Here is a 13,621-nt window from a genome sequence, read left to right on the forward strand (position 1 = left end):
GGTAGATGAGGCTGGGGGAAACACGGAAAAAGCTCTAATCACAACGAGGAAAAATATCCACACTAGATTACTTTCACTTTATTTCAGTACATGTTACTCATACAAAATAATCTGTACAAAGGCTATAATAGGTCATCGTTTTTGCATAGAAAGAACAATGATGTAAAACAACAACAAAAAAAGCCAGGGTGGAATGCCACAAAAAAAAAAAACTCACTGTGTCTCACACACACACACACACACACACACAAACACATCCGTGTTTTACTATCTTTATGATGACTTTTCAGTTACTTCCTTCTGACTTCCATTCATTTTCCTTGATTTTTAGTGCCTAATCCTGACCCTAACACTAACCCTAACCAGTTAATACCTAACCCTAACAATAACTCAATTCATACCCTAGTCCTAAACCTAAGCCCTGTCCCAAGAACGGAATTTGGAAAAGTGAGGACCAGGAAAATGTCCTCACTTTGTCAAAATGTCCTCACTTTGCGATAAAAATACGAAACTTGGTTCTCACTCAGCAACAAGTACAAGTACACACACACACACACACACACATTTCCGATGACAAATAGGTTAAAAAGGGGGGGATCAAAATCTATGCAAAAATATTCTGTGACTCATTCCACTTGGTTAATGCAAGAGACAAATTGCCAACCATTTGCACGTTCATCACCTCCCTTTAGTCTTTATGAAAACCCTCTGTACTCAACCTGCCGACTGCTATTAGCTCATCTTTAGGAGAACTCCAGGATTATCAGAAAGAGGCTGCTTTGAGGTAGGGATGCCACTCTCTTTCATTAAACACATCGTGGAATCTGGACTGGAACCACTTCTCTCTGCTGTTCGTGCCAAGGTTGTCAGACCCCCCAACCACTCCATAAAACCTGAATCAGAGTTTAAATGTGGCCTATATAATTAACAGCAACACAAAAATGGGAATAAATCAGAAGCAATTAGTCATTACACATGAAAGGCAAAGATTGGACGGTACCTTGGGATTTAGTGACACACTTTCCTTTATTTAAAAAATAGTTGATTTGAAGAAAAAAGAGCAGTTAAGTGCCCCACCTCGGATAGTGTAGATTTGTTGCAGGAAGTCACAGGACGATGCTGGCAGGCATCAGGCAATGCCGCCAAGCAGAGCACAACATCAAACACGCTGTTTCTGCTGTAGAGCATCATTTCCACCTCTCAAAGATTCGGCTTCAACGCAGGAGACGGATTCGGTGCACATTACACAAATAATATGCAGAAGGTAGTAATAAAATAGAGTGATTCAGATAACTAGGAACTGCTCAAAGTCCCTCACAGCCACGCAAACCCAGATGCATTTTGTCCTTAGCATCTCTGTGACTTACTCAGGGATGAGAAAGAATATCTTATGCTTCTTCTGAAATAAAAAAAAAAAACTTACTACAAGATCAAAATCCAATCGAACAAGACATAAAAAGCTTACTGATGAAAACATATATTTAAATAAAATTTACACTGCAAGTGAAGGAAAAACAGCAAACAAGAAAAACAGACACACAGTACAAGAAGATATGTCTAAGTAAGCATGAAAGCACATCATTTGTTAAAAAATTGAACTGTCAGTGTAAATATATCCATTTGTGTTGAAGCAAACACTGTCTTGCATCAGTTGTAAAATAAGCAAATACAATTACATACACACATGGGGCCAACACTGGGCTGATATACTAGAGTGACATGAGCTCAGTGATACAGTGTCACATGCTCTAGAAACACACAACGGGCCTGACATGAACAGTTAAAAGACACACCGCAGATTATAACTGCACATCTAATTTATTTAAACCAGAACCTAAAGGTCCGGGTGGTGTGTCACCCAGTGATACACTATATTATCAAGAGTTTTCGCTCACCTATTCAAATTATTGAATTCAGGTGTTCCAACCACTCTAATGGCCACACGTGTATAAAATCCAGCACTTAGGGATATGACTGCTTCTACAAACATTTATGAAAAATATTTATTTTCCACAGCCAACTGTTAGCAATATTATAGCGAAGTGGAAGCAAATGGGAATGAGAGGAACTCAGTCACAGAGTACTATGCTGTGTTAAATCACCAAGCTGGATTACTTGATGATGAGGTGCAGAGTGTGTATAGGTCGCTAACTTTCTACAGAGTCAATAGATGAAGAGCTTTATACTCCATGTTTCCTTCAGATTAGCTCAATAACAGTGAGTAGAAAGCCTTATGGAATGACTTTCTATGGCTGCTGCATCAAAGCCTCACAAAGTGCAATGAAAAGCGTTGGATGCAGTGATATAAAGCATGCTGCCACTGGACTCCTGAACACCAGAGATGTTTTCTCTGGAGTAACGAATCATGTTTCTCTGCCTGGCAAGCCAATGGATGAGTCTGGGTTTGGTTGTTGTTAGGAGAACAGCACCTGCCTGACATTACTGTGTTAAGTGTAAAGTTTGAAGGAGGGAGGATTATAGTGTGAACCTGTTTTTCAGGAGACGGGTTTGGTTCCCTAGTTCCAGTGAAAGTCTTCATTTTTCAACAAACCCACACCTTTCATGCTCCCAGCTTTGTGGGAACAGTTTGGGGATGGCTGCCTCCAATCCCTAATCTACTCTGGACCAATGCATGAAGCAAGGTCTTTAGAGATGCGAATGTGAAAGTGGCCTGGCCTGCACAGAGACCTGATCCCAGTCCAACAGAACTCCTTTGGGAGTTCTGCTCACAAATGTGCTTTTGGAAAATTTGTGAGTGCAGCAAATTGCACTTCTCAGAAGACCTGGAGCAGTTATAGCTTCAAAGATAGATTGCTGTCATATGATAATGTACATAAAACACATATGTCACTCAGATTCCAAACTGTGTGAAGGGAAACCAGTGAATACTTTTGGCAATATAGTTTATTTGCTAAATTTTCCCTTCATTCATTCTGAATCTATGTGGTTGTAGCAGTATTAAGACAAAAAATACATTTTTGCACCTTGCAGAGAAGCGCTGCCAAGACTAATCCCCTGTGAAAAAATATTTAATGGTGTCATCTGTGTACAATGAGAGTCAGTGGAGCATCTGTCATAACTGGAAACAAAAAGCCAACAAAAACTGCCTACACCACAAGAAAAGCAACAGTAGAAAACAAACATTAAGACAACAACAACCAATATACAAAAATAACATCACTGGACAGATTTTGTTGAAATGTCATTTGGCTTTGCGTTTAAAAAAAGAAAAACACTGAGCAACTCATATGCTGACAAAAGCATAAAAACTAAGTGATGGTGGCAGGGTTGAAACAGAGTTCACACAGAATCTCTGTATAGTCAGATGAGTCAGCAGCGAAGCGTTACAGACTCTGCAGGCTGAGCTCTGAACTGCAACATCAGATTTGGAGACTTTTATTTCCAGCGTTTTGGTTCCTTGTGTTTTCTATGCCATCTGTTTAAAGACCTTTCTATTTAAAGTGAGATAAAGCAGCACAGTGAAATATTCACCTAGATTTTCTCCTCAGCTTTCTGTCAGGAATACAGTGCAGGCAGTAACTCCTCCTGAGTGCAGAATATACACCACAGGTGCTTCTTTGCAAAGAGCCAAGCTGTCTCTGCAGCGCATGTATGTGGAGCCAGGCATCTGCAGAGCAAGGCTGTAAATAAGGGAGAACAGAGTTATGTGTTATTTGTGGAGGCAGCCAAGGGGAGGGGGGTGGGCAACAGCGCGTGCATGCACTGTACAACGGCAGCTGTCATGTTAACCCGATGGACACAATAAGAAGAGCCATAGCTAAGAACGGCACACAGTATATTTCAGGCTGCACATAATGATTTGAATCTGCAGAATAAACCAACACCCGCAACTGCAATCTATAGCCTGTCGTTCAGATAAAGTAGCCATGAAACTAATTAAAACGCATCAGGAATGACCCCTGTATAAGACATGAGGCAAGCAATCTGCCAGACTTGAATAATCTATAATATTTTGCTTCTTTCTTTGTTAAACCATGTTGTAAAAATATACACCGTTTTGGCTTCAATTTAAGCCAAAAAAAAAAAAAAACACTTCATGCAACGTTTTGTACTTGATGTAGATTACAGCTACTTTAAGCATTGTGTGTCTCTAATAGCAATAATTAGTGATTGCTTTGGAAGTAAAAGCTGTGAATCCAGGACCTCAGCAAACCCTCTACTTCCAGAAAAAGTCCTTTTGAACAGGTGAATAGCAGGCCTGTGAGGGAGAACTAGACTGGATTATAAATGTTATTTATTCAGCTGGCTGCACTACTGGCATCCAGTTTCTATCATTCACTGCATGCTCAGGCTTTAGCTGAATAGTTGCTCTGAATTAAAAGGAAACATAATGCCACCAATCAAGAAAGACTGCTGTCTCGAGGTCATTCTGCGTAGCTAGTGTTTACAGTGCAAACAATACAAATGGGTAGATTTCTAAAAAACCTAGCCACTAACTATAATAAGAGATACAATGATGTGTTGCAAAAAAAAGGAAAGCGCTGCAGCAGCAGAAAACCATAAAGACGATGCTGCAGAGGCTGGAAAGGAAAAAGCACAGAGGGTATGAAGGTATTTCATTCTTGCATAACGTTGCTTGTGTTACGCAAGATATATATATATATATATATAGATATATATACATATATATATGAAAATTGGCCAGGTGGTGTATATTTTCAGGTAAATTTGAATTTCCCGTTTTAATCTCCACCCACTTAATCAAACTGTCAGCACACATAAACCAACCATCTAATTTAGCGCTGACCTATGTCACTTTGTGCGGATGTGTTGACCCGCTATAATGTAAATTCTTAGCGTGTATTTACACCAGGAAAATCTGGACCAGGGTCCTCACCAAACACAATTTGTGTAAAGTGGACCAAACATGGCAGGTGTGAATACACCCTCATTCTACCTTTTATAAACTGAGTATGCTTGCAGTAAATCTGGGTATGCTCTGGGGCTTGTTTTTGCAACTTGTCTCTTCATTTGGTGTTTCTTTTCCATCTTTTCAGATGTCAAAACAATTTATCTTGGAGATGTCACAAAAACTGAATAACCTAAGCCTGACAGCCGAAGCTAAAACCATCCCCTTCCAATAAAGGAAGTTCTTCACACCTCTTTATACCTTATGAGATTTTGAGCAGACAAACTGGGGGGCATTCTCCTCAAGTCACCAGCAGATGAAGAGTATTTTTGGTCTACAGGACGCAGACTGATGCCTGAGCTTCCTGCGGTGCATCAATGCGTAAGCAGATATAAACATACGTGTCCTACCGGGCATGTTGCCATATTTATCCGCCCGGGCTTTGATCTGCCCCCTGCACACCCCATTCCTCTTTAGGCTGCATGAAAAGTAAGCTTACATGAAAAATGTGAAGTTGCAAACCAGAGGTGTGACTGAGTAATGAGCAGGAACGTCAAATCCATGGCTTCCTGACATATAGGAAGAGAATCATGATGTAAACAGAAAAATGGAGGCAGGGCTGAGTTCAGGCCGACTGAATGGATGAGAGCTTAGAGAGAAAGCCTCTAGTGTCTTCCTGCCAGCACAATTGATGGCTGCAGCAGTGAGAAAACATGTCTGCTGTTAGCCTTTCCTCGCTCTGGGCACATTTTTTTTACCTCCTCTGAATTTGGACTGATTGATGAAACAAAGACACAGAGCTAAACACACAAACACAGTCCAGAACTTTATCACCCGGATCCCTTCAGACCGACAGGGTTCATAGAACACTAATAAACAACAGTTTAACACCATGAATGTTGCCTTACAATGGGAATCTGAACACGCCAATGTATGTTCATGGGCAGATTTGTGAATTAAAGTTTATTACCCAGTGGATTTAGCAGAATTCTATGTGAAATAAATCCACTGATAATTCCTCCTGCTCACATTCCAACACTTTCCCTTTTCCAAAATCTCTACAGCTCAGTAAAAATAAGTAATGAATTACAACACAAACCATTCGGACATGTCTGTTCCCCTTTACAATCCAACCAGACACACACGCATCTACCAGATCACTGTGCTGAACTACTCAATACTTACATTCTACAGGAGCGCAGATACATTTCATAAAGATCTAAGTTGAAAACTGAATTTCAGAGGCAGGTGAGCCAGTGAAGTAAAAAACTAGCATGCTGTATTGGGTTTGTGTCCATTTACAAGGGAAAACTGGGGCTTTGCGTGGAAAAAAAACCTCCAGAATTGAGGAGAGTAGTTTCAGTTTCATGGGTTTTCTTTGCCTTGGAGATGCTCTATGGGCTTCATGGTGTCAAAATCTAACTTTCCTTCCGAGCAAATTGTTAGTCCAAGCAAAAAAAAAAAGATGAGAAAAATTAACAAAGTATATTTTATTCATAAACAATGTTTTTCTCTTCCTTGTAAAGTAGGTGTCCCTTCAGTTCCTTCAGTTCCAGTTGTGTTACTCTTTGGCAAAAGGAATGATGGAAGGAGAGAGCAGGAAAGGTGCAGGGACACATCTGGAATCTGTACAGGCATAGAAAAGGGGTCGGAGGATGCTTTACAGAAGATGTAAAGTGGGAAGAAGAGCGTGGATGTTTTAATCAGAGTCTCATCCCATCAGGCAGTGGGGCTTCTCTACCCGAAGTTAGGCGTCGTACTTCTTTCCTGTTCTGTGGATGTGATGGAACAGCGTCATGGAAAACGCCATACCCAGGAGCTGCAGAAAAAACAAGAAGGAAACTGTAGATAAGTGACTTTATGTAGAGTTCATAAGTTATAGTTGGAACCAGCTATTTACGTACACTGAAAAAAGACAACCTTTTTCTTACTGTCTGACTTTATATTAGACAAAACTGCCAGAAAAATTAAAGGGAAAAATGTTTTAAGATACTTTTTTAATCAGTTTCTTCTCTTAAGAATAATATGCCTTTAAACTATTTTGGAAAGTCCAAAGGGTGATGTCATGGCCTTGTAAGTTTCAAGTTCCGGGGTTCTGGAAGAAGATTGAAGAAAATCCACGCTGGTTGAAGACCAGTGTGAAGTTTCAACAGTTGGTGATGATTTGCAGAGCCATGCCACCTGCTGGTGCTGGTCCACTCTGTTCTGTCTGGTTCAAAGTCTTCATGCTTCCCTCTGCTGGCGAACGTTATGGAGATGCTGATTTCATTTTACAGCAGGGCTTGGTACCGGCCCACACTGCTAAAAGTACCAATACTTTAATCACCTTGGTAACAACAGCAAACTGGCCTGACCTGAATCACATAGAGAATCTATGGGCTGTTGTCAGGAGGAAGATGAGCGACACCAGAACCAACGATGCAGATAAGCTGAAGCTCTGGTAATAAAGCAACCTGGGCTTCCTGAACACCCCAGCAGAGCCACAGGCTGATCTCCTCCATTCTACGCTGCATTGATGCAGTAATTCATGCAGAAGGAGCCAGGCCAGCTACTGAGTGCAGATACTGTACATACTGACACATGGGCATACTGTTCAGTGGACCCACATTTCTGGGAAATTTTTTTTTTTAACTTGGTCTGAATGTGATTTTCAAAATTAATGTGAAACTTAAGTTTGGGTTTATATCAGCTGTAAGCCAGAATAATTAAATAAACTGAAATATTCTATTCAGATATATCACTCTGAGGTAAATAAAAACAAATAAGTTTCTTTAAGGTGGAATTTCTGAAATAAACTGTTTGACGCTACTGAGCTGCACTTGAAGTCTTCTCTGTGTGTGATCTGTTAAATTTGTATTCTGTGGGTTTAGATGTCCTTGTGATCCATGGTAAAGGGATTCTGTTCCCCCTTCCATACTGCCTTCAAATGTGAGTTCTGGATTTTTTTGTGATGGAAAACAAAATATACAGCGTGCAAAAGTGTCAAGCCAATAAATCAAATTGAGATGCCACTGAATAGAAGTCTGCAGCCATTTGTTTGAAGTTTCCATTGCCCCTGATACTTCTACATCAAACAGAATCACAAGGCCGAACCTAAAACCATTATCTTGAAAAGTTTGGACGACAGGGAAACCCTAATTTGTTGGATAGATTTCTTTTTCTTCGTATGGTAGCCTGAGACAGTGACTGAATTTTCTTTAGTTTACCTCAAATTCTAACTTAAAAACTGATGAGGAAATAAAACAGAAGGCACCAAATAATGTAAAGATCTAGAAGGTGCCAGTCATTTTGCTTCTAGTTTGTAGTTTTGCAGATTAGGTGATTTCTTATCTGACTTCTTTAAGTACAAAAAGAAGCTTCGGAGCATTTCATATTGAACATGGGTCAATTTGTAGAAATAAAGTAATAATCTTAGACCTTGTCCACACTTGACATCTAACGTGAGACACTGCAGAACAGTCACTGAGCAGATTTACCATCAGGGCAGCTCAAGGTTCAAAAAAAAAAAAAAAAAAAAAAAACTGTATATAGCTATCTGGAATAGAGTAAAAATGGGAATTTTCCATGTATCTTAATGTCAATGAAAAAAGAAGCTTCCAAATAACAAGAATTTTACACTTTTATGATCCCTTTCCCCACATCTTCCTTTCATAATCTCTGTGCTATTTCAGCCATTCCAACATCAACACAATCACCTCTTTCAGGGAATGTCCACTAAAACTTCTACCATTTATAATTTTTATGGTTCTTAAAAGATTTACATTTTTAACATTTCTTCTGACAGAAATTGAGAATCCTTTCAAATCATTCATAAACACTGAGCTCTTTGGAGGCTATTTATAGCTGCTTACGTTTAGCTAGAAACATCATTTAAATTTTAAACAGGTTTTAACACATTTGTTTATTACCAAATAATTCATCTCTAATATGTTTAATTGTTTTTATAAAATCACAGTTTAAGTTTCAGGAAGTCTTTGATCAAATACTTGTTTTTATTTCTGCATGGTGACACAGTAGCTAGCACTGCCTTGCAGCAAGAACACCCTGGGTTCCAGGGCAGGGTTCTTTCTGCATGGAGTTTACTTGTTCTCTCCATGCTTGCATGGATTCTCAATGCATGCTTCAGCATGCCCCCCTTAGGCCTGCATGCTTGGTTTGTCCTGCGTGTGTCAGCGTTTTCTTGTGATAGACTGGTCGTTGCAACCCGTGAAGTGTACCCTGCCTATTACCCAGTTTAATACTAGAGATACTAGATGTAAGTGGTCACTGCTAAACGTATCTACTTGCATCTAAATCAGTCAGAAAGGATGGTAGTATCAGGTCTGAAAAGGTTATTATTTCCTGAGAGCCAACTAGTCCCAAAAGTTTTCAGAATGCCAGTCGATGCTAATGGGGTGTAAAAACAGAAAATCTTCAGATGCTAATGTATAATTAAATTAAATGAAATGTGGAATATAAACTTGATTACCTCCGTACTTCAACACATACTTTACGAATAAAACATAAACCCATGCATTGCGGTTAACTGAATGGGAACAAAATGGGAGGATGTATGGTCGAAATGGTATGACTTGGCAAAACGGCAAAAAGAACCAATAAAAACTGCTTGGGAGCATGTTGTTTATGCTTATAGCCTCAGTAAGACTTTAGTGCTGCTCCTACAAGCTTCTTCAGAAATGAATCAAACACCTACAGTGGGGAAGTGAAAACTAAAGATTTTTATATTATTTTTGGATGAAGAGAAACATACAGGTTTCAGTCAAACTGAGTCTCGTCTAGTATAAATCATTCTCAAACGACATCCAAGTGCCTCTGACCATGTCATGCTACCAACCCTTGGAGCATTCAGTTTTTTTATGATTCTCTTTGTCATTTTGTCCACGTTGCTTTGTAATAAGTTAATCTGTGAGTTATATCTGCTTCCTACATTCCTACCTACATTGAACCAGAGAATAAAGTGGGTTTATGTTTAGCAAGAGGGTTCAAACTAAGGCTTCAACCTTCAACAAAATGGCTTTGATTTGTCAGCACTGATGCATTCATGCTGTTTGTCCTGGGAGTAAATGGACAGGCTGAATGCATTAGAATGCATCGTTTAGCCTTGGCAGCGTAGAGTCTCTTCTATTCAACTTATACACATTAAAAGCAAATGCAAAACACCTGTCTGAATTCATATTGGATTAACTGAAATGGTGCTCAAGAAGAAGTTCCTTTGTTCCTGGAGAAGGACAGAGTTTATTTAAAAAAAGCTATCGACAAACCTCTCAACCCCACTACTTTGTTTTTCGGTTTTGTGTGACTTCATGTTAAATCTGTTGTCAATGATACCTTAAGAGACTTGCTGTTTCAAAGAGGTTGGAGCAAAACATAATTTTTTAGAGATGAAATAGTCATTTAATGGTCCTGAAAGATCAAACGGATTTTATTTGTAGTCAAGGCAAGACTGCACACTCAGACTTTTAAGCTTCATCACTTTCTCTATGACCAGTAAATTAGTCAAGCCAAATTCAGCAAATATTTGTATTATAAGCAAATATCAAAAACTGTCCAAGCACATGTGCACTGGATACACCAACTGAAGGTTATTGCTGACAATACAACACACACTAATCGCTAAAATACACCACAGATTGTGTGGGATCACAATAGAAGTGCCTTACCTAATGGGTGGCATCAATCAAATTAGTTAAAAATGCTTACAAACCTTCAAAGAGATCCTCTTAGCACTGGCTCTAAATTACAAACTTGTCATAGGCAGAGTATTCGTGTAAACAAATAGGACTAATACAAATTTTTCCAGGCAGATGAACGGTGTAGCAGATCCTTTCCAATGCAGGTTTATAGGGAAATCTGAATGCAAACTTAATTTCAGAAAAGGCAGACAGGCTGTTTTGTCCTTGTAGCCAAATAGGTAAAGAAGAATAAAATCCAAATACTGCTGAGTTGAAATGTCTTATAGAGGAGACCAAAAATGTGCCTCGTCATTCTTAATACCATCATTTTACCTATACAATAACCTTTGACCTTTTCTGATGATGAACATACTATTCCTTTCTGCATTTAACCCTGTTTCTCTTCTTGACAAAGCAATGAAGTACTTTCTGTGTTTTCTGTGTGTCTTCTCTGTCTTCGCAAAACCCCAGTAGGTTGCAACAGAAACTGAGCCTGGGATGCCCAGGTTTCGTCCTGTTAAAAGGGAGTTTTTCTTTCCACTGTCACCACACGCATGTTCAAAAGGAAAGATTGCTGTAAAGTCAGTGGGCCAATGTAATTGGCTGCGTTTACTGATCACACAGTACGTGATAGAAAACATATTACCAGTTGCCATAAAAAGCAGATCTTGTTTTTTAAATAGCATCAAAGGTAATTTATTTTAAATATGTCTATACAGGCCTGATGCCCACACATGCAGGCCAGACAGTGCTATATTTTATAATTTTTTCTGGCAGTTGTTAGCACTGTTGCCTTTTGAGTAGGAAGATCCTGGATTTGAAGTTTGCGTGATTCCCTGTGCATGCATGTGTGGGTTCTCTCAAGGTACTACTGCTTTCTCCCATAGTCTAAAAACATCTACCTTAGGTGCATGTAGGTGTAAGTGTCTGCATGCACAGTTGGTTCCCTCTGTGTAGCTCTATGATGTCCTGGCCTCCAGTCTTGGGTGCAATGTTCCCATTGACCATTGAAGATAAGCACCAGCCCATTCTTGCCCCAAACCCTGCAAAAATTAAGTGGGTATAGTGCAATGCGTGGGACCTTTCTGGGTCGACTTTTCATGTTTTTTGAGGTCTCAGAGTGGAGTTTCTCCGCTGGTTTAATTGGTGAATCTAAACTTAACTGTAGGAATGTTACTCAATTTGATTGGAGGTGTGTGTGTGTGTGTGTGTGTGTGTGCAATTTTCCTATACCGGGTACATTTTATCAGAACAAAGGTTTAAGGATTCCTACCTTTAACAATTCACTTCAGCTTGCAGAGTTTCAACAACATGAACTCTTTTTTTATAATCGTAGAGTTTTTGTGTCAGTTTTTTAAGATTGTCTTCTGCGGGCTATGTTAGAAATTAGCCCACAAGGTATAAACCTTAATCTCAACCTTAAAGTTCAAGCACACTCATCCCCTAAGGACATTAACTATGTGAATAATCTTAAATAAGTCAACAAAAAGCTTTCATGGCAAGAGAGCCTTGCTCTAAATGAACCATGGATTCAAGGATTAGGAGACTTTCCTTGAGCACAGTAAGAGACATATTAGGAAGAGAAGAGGAGATAAAGCAAAAGAGCCATTGAAAACAAGGTGCAAAACAGGGGAAGGATGCAGTAGTATTAAGAGAGATAAGAATGCAAATAGAACTAAACGTAGAAAGCACAGCAGGCTGCAATGAGGCTATTCTACAGCATATGCCTTGAAGGCTGTAATAATGAAAAGAAAGGTGAGTTACTGTTAGAGCAGGTGGCAGAGATTAAATGGATTTCACAGAAAAGGTGCTGCACAGACAGATACTGTTGTCGAAGCTTTCTCAGAATAGACCTCACATGGACAGAGATGTGAATTTACAAAATGCATGCAGTGTGAACACTTTCGTTCAAGAAGGTGCAAAACAAAGAGACCATGAAAGTTACCTTTCTGTCAAGGTGCTGGAATGTATTGACAGACTACCATTTATAGGCAAATCCCGGCCAATATCTTCCATGACAATGAAGCAGTCAGACCAAATGTATCCTTTTAATTTAAATTGTTAGGCAAAACTGTAATTATGCTACCAATTTATTTTCAATTTCTGCCTTAAATGTGTCACATTACAGCCTCAACATTCACAAGACTATGTAAGAAGTCTAAATAATTTATCATTCAGCAACGGACAAAAATATATTCAAAGCTGAAAACGCCAGAAAACTGATAATTTGGGAATCACAAACATGTTAGTCATCATCGTCTGCTTCTCAGGGGAAGGACAGAAGAAAGAGAAATATATGAATAATACAGATTGTCATACAGTGCTGTGAAGAATTTGACTTCAGACAGATTTCTTCTGTTGCTGCTTTAAGTCACACTTAAATGTATCATATAATAAAACAAATGTTAATATGAGACAAATATAGCCTGAGTAAAAACAATAAGCAGTTTTCAGATCATGATTTAATTTATTAGGGGAAAAAGCTTTGCAAAACCAATCTGGTGCTAAGTGAAAATATAATTGTTACCCTTGTTACAATTGTCATTAATTAACTGTGATAAACCACATTTATTGGAAAGCTTTACTAAATTTCACTAGCCTCAACCAGGCCTGATTATTGCTCAACCTGTAGAACCTGTCTCACAACATGAAGTAGGCTAAAATATCTCAAGAAGCTGCAGATCATGCCCTGATCTAAAGAAATTGAACATGAGAAACAAAATCATTGACATCTATCAGTCTAGAAATGGTTAGCAAAAAACATTTCTAGCACTCTGGGACTCCAGAGAACCAGAGTGAGAACCATCATCCACATATGGAGAAAACATGGAAGAGTCGAGAACCTTAGCCAGCTACCAAAATTACTCCAAGAGCTCATCGACGACTCATCCAGGAGGTCACAAAACAACTCATAACAATATCTAAAGCTCTCCAGGCCTCACTGTCTCAGTTACGGTCAGAGTTCACGATACAGCAATAATAAAGACAGACTGGGCAAAGATGCCTCCATAGGAGCGTTCCAAGGCCTGAACCACTGCTGACCCAATAGAACACAAAGGCCCGTCTCACATTTACCAAA

At 39.2% G+C, this 13,621-nt stretch overlaps 1 protein-coding gene across 4 annotated transcripts in view; it reads right to left on the reverse strand.

Annotated features, from left to right (window-relative positions):
• Positions 1–1,007: 1,007 nt before the first annotated feature.
• Positions 1,008–13,621, reverse strand: part of tspan9a (tetraspanin 9a) — a 310,877-nt gene continuing 298,263 nt past the window's right edge. For all 4 annotated transcript variants that reach the window (XM_047387621.1, XM_047387605.1, XM_047387613.1 and 1 more), the window contains one exon: positions 1,008–6,689. In XM_047387621.1, the coding sequence (XP_047243577.1) occupies positions 6,618–6,689 (72 nt within the window). In that variant the 3' untranslated portion in view covers positions 1,008–6,617. The remainder of the gene's footprint in view (positions 6,690–13,621) is intronic.

The sequence above is a fragment of the Girardinichthys multiradiatus genome, chromosome 2 (genome assembly GCF_021462225.1).
Source record: "Girardinichthys multiradiatus isolate DD_20200921_A chromosome 2, DD_fGirMul_XY1, whole genome shotgun sequence".
NCBI lineage: Eukaryota > Metazoa > Chordata > Actinopteri > Cyprinodontiformes > Goodeidae > Girardinichthys > Girardinichthys multiradiatus.